We start from the raw sequence: 10698 nt of genomic DNA, 5'->3' as shown, positions 1-10698 counted from the left end.
AAGAATAATAGGGATAGAAGAAGGAGAAAAATACTAACTTAAAGGCACAGAAAATATATTCAAGAAAATCACAGAAGAAAACTTTCCCAACCTAAAGGAGGAAATGCCTATGAAGAAGTTTAGAGAACACAAAATAGACTGGACACCAAAAAATATCCCCTTGCCACATAATAATTGAACCTGTAATTGTGCAGAATAAAGGAAGAATATTAAGAGTGGCAAAGGAGCTGAGTGGTGGTGGCATATGCCTTTAGTCCCAGCACTCAGAAGGCAGAGCCAGGAGGATCTGTTAGTGAGAGGCCAGCTTGGACTACATGGCAAGATCCAGGTTAGGCACCAAATCTACACAGAGAAACCCTGTGTCAAAATAAATAAATAAATAAATAAATAAATACATACATACATACATACATACATACATACATACATACATAAAGAGCTGCAAAGAAAGAGGCCAATGAGTATATAAAAGCAGTCCCATCAGAATAACACCCAACTTCTCAATGGAGACTCTGAAAGGCAACAGTTCCTAGAGAGACATCATGTAAACACTTAGAGACCACAGATGCCAACGCATACTACTATACCCAGCAAAATTCTCAATCACCATAGTATCATAGTAATCAAGATATTCCATGACAAAGCCAGATTTGAATAATACTTACACAATCTAGCCTTACAGAAAGTACTAGAAGAAAAAATCCAACCTATGGAAGTTACATGCACCCATGAAAACACAGGCAATACATAATTCCACACCAACAATTCCCAAAGAAGGGAAATACACAAAACTACCACCAAAAATAACAGGAATTAATAATTAATGGTCATTAATATCCCTTAATATCAATGGACTTGATTCACCTATAAAAAGACACAGGATAACAGAATGGATATGAAAACAGGTACCATCCCTCTGTTGCATCCAAGAAACAGATCTCACCTTCAAAGATAGATACTAACTCAGATTAAATGGTTGGGAAAAGTTTTACCAATCAAATGGACTTAAGAACAAGCTAGTGTAGCTATCCTGATATTTAACAAAATAGACTGCAAACTAAAATTAATCAAAAGAGATTGAGAAGTACATTACACATTCAGTTTAGGAAAAATCCATCAAACATAGCCACAAAAATATAAAATATCTTAAGGTAATACTAACCAAACAAATGAAAGACCTGTATGACAAGAACTTTAAGTCCTTGAAGAAAGAAATTGAAAAAGATATCAGAAAATGCAAAGATCTAACATCTTCATGATTAGGGTTATTATAAAAATGGCAAACTTACCAAAAGCATTCTACAGATTCAATGCAATCTGCCCCAGCCAGCGGGGTTTCAACAGGGATGACCCACCTGTGGGAGAGAATGAAAGGGAAGGGCAACACAAGAGACCGACAGCAAGACAGAATTCTGATCAAGCCGCCAATCTTTATTTCTCTCCACATGGCTTATATAGCATAAGAGGGGAAGGGGCATGAAGGAGGGAAAGGGAAAAGGGGCATGTAGAACATGGAAGGGGTGCAAGACGTGTGAGGCAGATTGTGCAACTGCGAGATGTCAGCTAAGGTCACTGGTCAGGGGCAGTTTATTCTGTTGCTAGGCTACTTGACCCTGGAATGCTCTTTACATTCAGTTGTCATGGCACCTGACTATGGGATGTTCTCTTATCTTTGGAGGCCTCTGGTTACTGCTCTGGGAAGGGGCTTATGACTTGTTCTCTGGTCTAGCTAGTACTTTCCATGGTTCATGTTTGGTTCCTGAAATCTTGGTCCCTAACAGCAATCCTCATCAAAATCTCAACTCAATTCTTCAGAAACCTCAATGTGGAAATACTCAACTTCTTATGAAAAAATAAACAAAACAAAAAACCCAGGATCGCTAAAACAATCCTTCACAATAAAGCAACTTTTTGAATCATCAGCATCCATTACTTCAAGCTTTACTATAGAGCTATAGTAATAAATACAAATTGGTATTGGGATAAAAACAGACATGTGGACCAATGGAATCTGCTTGAAGAACCTGACATTAATCCATAAACCTAGGAACATCTGGTTTTTGACAAAGGAGCCAAAACTGTACAAGTGAAAAAATAAAGCATCTTCAACAATTGGTTCTGGCATAACTGGTCGTCAACATGTAGAAGATTCCAAATAGATCATATGTATCACCATGCACAAAACTCAAATCCAAGTGGATCAAAGATCTCAATTTAAATTAAGTACAATGAACCTGATAGAAGGGAAATTAGGAATTACAACACACTGGTCCAGGAGACTACTTACTAAATATAATACTAGTAGCACAAACACTGAGAGCAACATTTAATAAATGGCACCTCCTGAAACTATGAAGCTTCTCTAAATCAAAGGACATGGTAAATAAAACAAAATGACAGATGTAAGAATGGGAAAAGATCTCCAGTCCCCATCCAACAGAAGGCTAATCTCCAAAATATATAAAAACTAGACATCAAAATACCAAACAATACAATTAATAAATAGGCTACAATTCTAAACAGAGAATTCTCAACAATTGAAGAATCTCAAATGTCGAAAAGACACTTAAGGATTTGCTAAACATTCTTAGTCATCAGGGGAATGCAAATAAAAATGACTCTGAGATACCATCTGACATCTGTCAGCGTGGCTAAAATAAAAAACACTGATGACAGCTTATGTTAGAGAGGATGTGGAGCAAGGGGGAACACTCCTCCTCTGTTACTGGGAGTGCAAACTTGTACTGTCACTTTGGAAATTAGTATGGCGACTTTTCAGAAAATCAGTAATCATTCTACCTCAAGACCCAATGATACCCACTCTTGGGCATATACCCAAGGAATGCTCAATAATACTACAAGGACATTTGGTCAGATGTCTTCCTAGCAACATTATTTGTAGTATCCAGAACCTGAAAAAAACCTAGATGCCCCTCAAGTGAAGAATGGGAAAAGAAAACATGGCACATATACACAATGGAATATTACTCAGCTGTAAAAAACAACAACAACAACAACAACAACAACAACAAAAAACGAGGACATTATGCAATTTGCAGATAAATGGATGGAACTAGAAAATATCATCCTGTATGAAGTAAGCCAGACTCAGAAAGACAAACATGGTATGTACTCAGTCACAAGTGGATACTAGATCTAAAGCAAAGGATAATAAAACTACAACCCATAGCTCCAGAAATGCTAGAAAGCAAACAAGACTCTAAGAGGGAAGCATGGATCACCTTGTGAATGGGAAACAGAGGAGATCTCCATGAGTTTAAACTTTATTATGTTGATATATGTCCATAATCTCTTGAAGACCTATGTCAGAAAGGAACATTGGATTTTGTAAAAGGCCTTTTCTGCATCTGAAGAGATGATCATGTTATTGTTGTTGTTTTTAACTTCAGTTTGTTTTTTTATGTCAGATTACATTTATTGATTTATATATGTTAAACTGTCCCTGTATCCCCAGAATGAAGCCTGATTGAGAATTTTTATATCTATGCTCACAAGGGAAATTGGACTGAAGTACTCTGCCTTTTGGGGTCTCTTTGTGGCCCTGGTAACAGAGAAACTGTGACCTTAACAAGTGAATTGGCAATGTCCTCTCTATTTCTGTTTTGTGGAATAATTTGAGGATTACTGGGATTAACTCTTCTTTGAAAACCCATTAGAATTCTGTGCTAAAACCATCTTGTCCTGGACTTGGAGGCTGGGTTTAAACAATGGGTTGAGGCAAGGATGTTAGGAAGGGAAGACTCTGTGGTCCACATGAGGTGGGATCATGAGGAGGAAATTGAATTCCATTCAGATAGACCATAAAAAAGCAGAGTGCATTGGTTTTAATGCATTACTAGTAGCCCCAAATACTCAACTTGTGTCAGGGTCACATTAAGAAAAGAAAATTAAGAAGATATTTCCCTGAGGATTTAACCAAAAGCAAGCCCAGATTTAAATTCTTTACTTCTCTTTCCTATTGTCTTCCATTATTTACTGTCTGTCTGAATCAGTTATTAACTGATTGATGACTTGTGGATCTATCTGCCCTGACTGTTTCTGTCTCAGTGTGTGCCTCAGAAAAGACTTTGCTCTGTATTTATTGAATAGCATGGAAACTTCATATGGAGTAAGGAATGAGGGATACTTTACAGAAATATTTAAAATAATTTTTACAAAGGATTAAGACATTGATACCAACTGCTCCTAACTAACTCACATAAGAAACAGGGCTGTAACATCACTGGACATATCTACCTATATTTGTGTTACTTCCCACATTTATTGTGTACATTTATTTCATAAGGTTGATTTCAAACTAGCTATTTTAATCATTTATTACTATACCATACAAATGCACCAGCATCACTCTTGTGTCAGGGAATAGAAGATTACATATTTTTTGAGTAATGCTATTCATTAGCTTAGATTGTAAAAACTGATTACATGGGAAATTCAAAGCAAGTAAGGTTGGTTATTACATTGTTCTCTTAAATGCAGATTAATCACATAGGCTAAGCATACAGTTAGATAGCAGTATTAAATCTTAAATGACCTCAAAGTGTCTCTGCCTGTGAGTTTCAGCAAAACTTCCCTTCTCTTCAAATGTAAGAGATGTTTTTATAATGATGCATCCCCACAGTAGAGTGCACTTATAACTTCACTCTTTGCTCTTGGTCCCTGCTCCCAAGATTATAATCACTGTCTGGTTCTGCTACTGGGACTCCTAGATTCTGACACCCCAGGAGAGAAGAGAGACTTTACACTTCTAGCCTGCCCTTCTGTGATGCTCACTACTCAGTTAAAAGTTTCTGTTGCTTATTGGTGACAATAAGTGTTTTTCAGAGGTGATGTAAAGTCCCTTGGCAGAACTGTCACTGTTCATTCTAGTGACATCATCCTGTCATCCTCTTAGTGTATGAGTGCTGAAAACATTCAGCCTTTATCTTGGGGTATGCTATAAACTTTGTAGCTATATGAGGGTTGTATGTCCCATTGGCCATTGACTTTCCATCTAGCATTCAGCATCACAGATGCATCCAATCTGCAAAGGTGAGTTGCTTTTCTTCAGGTATCCAGGCTTTAAAGGACAGGGTAGTCTCTGGAAGATGGGTGAATTCAGACTTTGTAAATTATCTTCCTCTTTCAGGGAAGGGCTCCTGCACAGGTTGAATGTTCATAGTGGGAAAAATCAGGCAGAGCTGTGAGCCAAACATGATATGATGGAAGCTGCAGATGAGAGACTATCCTGGATTCCTACTTTGGTGCACTTTTCTAAGACAATGACCGCTTCCATAAAAGTGGGAACCTAGTGACTAAAACAATTTCTTACATTTTCTCAGATTCATCTATCCTACTTTTAATTTACTAATTCCTGACTTTGGGCAGTGGGTTGATAAAACTCTCCCAAAATTTAATGAGTTACAAGAGCAATTTGAGAGCTGTTTGATATCCTCGGCATATTTAACCCTCAGATGCTACTTTCCACTGGGGCTTTATATGCATGCAGATTTTTTCCTTTATTGGAAATCCCTGTGCAAAGTGGCATAGTGAAACCTTCATATCTTTCTTAGAGAGCTTCATGTTCTGGTTTGTGAAATCGCAAGTGGTAAATTGATGTTTCAGTATTTAAATTTCATGTCCATGGACATTTAACTAACCGAATGAATGCAACCTCATGTCACTCATGTCTGAAGCTTCCAATATGTCTACTTCCCCCAGGCATGGATGTCCATGTCCCCCTGAGCTTGCTGTTTGTTTGGTTTTTGAGACAGTGTCTTGTTGGGCAAAGAACTGCCTTTGCTTTGGCTGCTGACAGTATGCACGCTGTCCTTTCCAGATGAGCAGGACATAAAGAAAAGCAACTACTGGACCTTCACAAGACAGGGTAAGATGACCTTTCAAATATCCTGCTTCTGAAAATGGTCTGTCAGATATTCTAGGCTTATAGCCAAAGTGGATACCCGCCCCCTAATGGTGCTGTGAATCTTTAGTCTGTCCAGGCTGCTAGCTGTCTCTATTTTCAAAATTCTTTGGAGGTGTTGGGGATTTAGGTCAGTGGTAGAGAGTTTGCATAGCAAGCACAAGGCCCTGGGTTCAGTCCTCAGCTCTGGCCAAAAAAAAAATAAATAAATAAAAATAAATAAATAAATAAAAATAAGAAATTCTTTGGAAATTGCTTGCTTGCATTTTCTGTTTTCTCAGGTAATATTATTTTCCTTACAATTTTTTGATGAAGTTGAAGAGTAGATAGTTACACTGACAGTCCTCTTATGGGTTTCTTGCCTTATCTAGATTTTGAGACTCTTAATCTCAGGGTTATGTATTCATTCCCCATGTTGAGCACCAGATAATATAAGAAATCCATGGGAGTCAGTTTATTGGGCATTGGGAAATTTATTAGTTTATGAGTTGAGGAAATACACTCACAAAGAACCGAGTAGACAGCTGAAGTCATCCTCTGATATGAACGGGAGCAAATCTACCTGGCAGTTCTATCATACCAGGAAGCAAGAAGCATGGAGAAGGGACCTTGTGACCTTTTAAGAGGTTATATACAATGGCAAAAGCACCACTTCCTTCAGGCCATATAGCCTAAGGCCATGGGTGGAGCAAATACCACTACAGGGAAAATTTATGTAGTTCTTGCTGTCCTATAACTTGTTCTGTAGACCAGGCTAGCTTCAAACTCAAAGAGGTCCTCACATCTCTGCCTACTTGGAGCCAGAATTAAAGGAATGTGTCACTATTTCCTGCCCAGATATTGCTTTTGAATAAAAAAAGACATGTCAATTATTATAGTGATATGTGTTAAGTATCCATTGCTTCATTGGCTGACAGTATACTAGTACCTGCTTATTTCTGCAACACTTAAAGCTATAGTATTTAAATTTTATGCTCCACATTTCAGAAGGCATGCTTCTATTGTTCAATAGTTCCATGCAGTCTCTATTGTGCTTTAATTTCATTAGAAAGATGTGAAGAATCTCACCAGTGATCCTCCTGTTGAATACATGCCTTCACTACATCCTGTTGTAAATATATTGATTTTTTTGCTATTTCCATGTATTTAGACATGTTTAAGTGTGATAAAGTTATATTTTAAGTAATATATGCCAAATTAAAAGTTTAAAACCTAATTTTGAGATTACTTAAAAGAACATAAATACATATATGTACATGCAGACATATGCAAATGTAATCACATGTATGTGTTTAAAAAAGGAAAATTCAAATGTTATCTTTCCTAATAGCTGATGGTCATTATTTATTTTTATTTTTTATTACTCTCTATTTTTATTCTCTATTGCATTGTTTTTATTATTCTCTATTATTTATTCTCACTTTTTATCTTTGAGAAATTTCCATGTATCTTGATCATTTTCATGCTTTCCTCACTCCTCACAGTTCCACAATGTTACTCTATTCCATCCATGTTTGTGCTTTTTAAAATTCATAACACATAAAACATAGTTTGTGGTGCCCATGTGCTCTTGCATGTGTGAGCATCTACTATGTCATTGTCAACCTATTAGGGGCCACATTTTTAAAGGAAGCTGACTCCACCTTTCCTAGTAGCTTTCAATTGTCAATAGCATCTTAGTTAGAGGTTACTATCCTCTCTGGAGACAGTCTCCTTTCTGATAAGTCCCTGCCTTTTACTAGTTACTAGGATCATGTTGAACTGTACTATGTCTGTTACCAGGACACTCATCTGAATGTAGTTTTGTTATTAACCATCTCAAAAGTACATTGTAGATTTTAAACAAGCAATTGATTGTAAAGCATTTGGAAGATGCTAACACCTATTAACTGCATTATAAAGTTTAATTTTTACCACAATGTCACAGTTAACTGTCTATAATTCAAACAATAGTAATTCATTGAGACCTAGCAAACTACTTACTAGAAAGACACATTTTAACATTATTTGTAAATGTAATGTAGTAATGTCTATGTAGCACATTGCTTGGAATGCCAAGGAAAACAAACTCCAACTTGTTTAACACGTGTCCTCTGTACATATTTTGCATTGATCCAGGACCATGACAGAATGACCTCCAGAGAACTGGCAGTGGGGATCTTCTTCCTGTCCCAGACTGCACTGGGAATGCTAGGGAACTTGGTCTTGCTTTGTTGTTTTATCATTGCTGACTTCTCTGGAATCAGGGCAAAGCCCATAGACCTGATTGTCAAACACCTGACCTGGGCCAACTTCATTGTTCTCTGCAGAGGAATCCCACAGGCAATTGCTGCTTTTAATCAGACTTACTATCTAGATTATGTTTCATGTAAACTTGCATTATACTTTCATAGAGTTGGCAGAGGAGTATCCCTTGGCTCCACATCCCTGTTGAGTGTCTTTCAGGCTATCAACATCAGCCCCAGTAATTCCAAGTGGGCACAGCTCAAGGTCAGAACCCCCAGGATCATTGGTTCTTCCCTGGGTCTGTGCTGGGTCCTCCAGCTGTTGTTATATGTCTTCATTCCTGTTTATACAAATGACATATGGTATGGAAGAAATGTTACTGGAATAAAAGATTTTGGATATTGTGTTGTTAAAAAATCTGGGAGACTGATCAGCACACTTATTGTAGTCCTATTGGCATCCAATGATTTTATCTTTTTGGGACTCATGGCATTGGCCAGTGGCTACATGGTATTTATCCTGTACAAACATAAGCAGAGGGTCCAATACATCCACAGATCCCGGTCTCCTAGGTCATCCCCTGAGACCAGAGCCACCCAAAGCATCCTCACACTGGTGAGCAGCTTTGTGGTCTTATATGCAACTTCTGTTGTCTTTACATCTTATCTGTCTGCCATTGAACGAACCACTAGGTGGGTGTCTAACACTGGTGTGGCCATGTCTGCATGCTTTCCAGCTCTCTGCCCCTTTCTGCTCATCAGACCCTATGTTTCCTACTTCAGGCTCTTTTGTACCTGTTCTTACCAGACAGCACATTGTGCTTCTGTGGTCAGAGAGCTCTAAAAGCTGTACTGTCTGCATCCCTGTTTTCTTGTCTTCTACCAAGTTTTGTCCAGTAACACACTGTCAATATCAACCTTTGCAGCAGACACTGATTGTCTACAAAGTTTCTTCCCAATGCAGTTTGTAACCCATTCTGGGACACAGGCAATGCATGATGTATGATATAAGTGCTGAAACTATCACCACTCACTGTTGTTTTTTTCATATTGTGAAATTTTATTGAACTCAGAACTTCAGATTTACACATTTTTATGCATATGCAACACTCCAAGAAAAGATGTTTCAGGAACTAAAATATTTTCCTAAAACTTCCTCACCAGAAGCATTTGGCAAAATGATTTATTTATTTTTTCTTTATTATTATGTGTTTTAAATTTTATACATCAGCCATGGGTTCCACTGTCTTCCCCCTCCCACCCCCAACTCCTGCCTTCCCCCCAACCCCTCCTCTCCATTCCCATGTCCTCCAGGATCAAGGCACCCCTGGGGATACATATAAACCTGGTAGATTCAGTACAGGCAGGTCCTGTCACCTCCTTCCATACTCAGCAAAGTGAACCAAAGGCTGTGGAGCCCCCAGCTGGATCAGGCCCTCTGGATAAGTGAGACCATTGAGTAGCTTGATATGTTTGGGAGGCATCCAGTCTGTGGGACCAGGATCTGTCCTTAGTGCATGAGCTGCCTGTTTGAAACCTTGGGCTTACACATGGACATCACTCACTGTTTTAACAGAGAACATCACCAGTAGCAGAGAGAATTAAGTTGTAGGAGTATGCAGAATTTAGTCCTTCTTTGACTATCTGTGAGAATGGGATTTTTTTTTTTTCTAGACAGGATTTCTCTGTGTAGCTTTGTGACTTTCCTGGAACTTGCTCTGTAGACCAGGCTGGCCTCGAACTCACAAAGATCTGCCTGCCTCTGCCTCCCAAATGCTGGGATTAAAGGCAAGCACCACCACCACCCTGTGAGAATGGGAGTTTTTTAATCAACATTGTCACCTTCAGTCCAAAAGTTAACCATTGCAGGTCTGCACCTAGTTTGTCATCCTAAATTGCTCGATCAAGTATTTCTGGCTGTCAGGAAACAGGAAAGAGTAAATATGATGAAAAAGTCAGAACAGCTCAGTGATGGTCATGAAACATACAAGTGTTGCATATTGGAGGGAATATAGACATTTTGTTTATTGAATCTAAAGTATAATTCACAACCCTGGGAAAATGTTTAGAAATACGTTTTTAAAATTCAGCTGTAGATCAACTTTCAAATGAAAATGTTTAGAGTTGAAATGTAGAAACTGCATACAAAATAAATACTTAAAATGCTTACATATGTAAGCATCAGGTTGTTAGTTTAAATTAATATGAATGACAGATAGGAGAATACAAGTGGGTAGCACAGACTTTGTTATTCCTCTTCTTGGGAGGAAGAAGTGGGAAGACAGTGTATTTGAGTTCAGCCTATGTGACATAGAGAAACTCTGTCAAAAAAAAAAAGGAAAAAAAGAAAAGAAAAAAAACGAAGTTGGAATGTTCTGGCTTATGATCAGAGGTAAATCCAGGATATATTATTTAAAAGAACATTTAAGTCAACCAGAGAGGTAAATGGTCTCTCTGGGAGAGTAACTTCACTTGTTTTATTTTAAAGTTTTTGTTACCACTGCCTATTAATTTCCAAAGCTAACTGAAATAAAACAATGACATGCTCAG

At 38.0% G+C, this 10698-nt stretch overlaps 1 protein-coding gene across 1 annotated transcript; it reads left to right on the top strand.

The window, feature by feature from the left end:
• The first annotated feature begins 8053 nt into the window (after positions 1-8053).
• On the top strand, positions 8054-8992 carry LOC118596508 (vomeronasal type-1 receptor 4-like). The gene has a single exon (XM_036207443.1). The coding sequence runs from the start codon at positions 8054-8056 to the stop codon at positions 8990-8992; it is 939 nt and encodes a 312-aa protein (XP_036063336.1).
• Positions 8993-10698: the final 1706 nt, after the last annotated feature.

The sequence above is a fragment of the Onychomys torridus genome, chromosome 1, assembly GCF_903995425.1.
Source record: "Onychomys torridus chromosome 1, mOncTor1.1, whole genome shotgun sequence".
In the NCBI taxonomy this organism is placed as follows: domain Eukaryota; kingdom Metazoa; phylum Chordata; class Mammalia; order Rodentia; family Cricetidae; genus Onychomys; species Onychomys torridus.
This window is presented reverse-complemented; position numbering and strand designations above follow the sequence as displayed.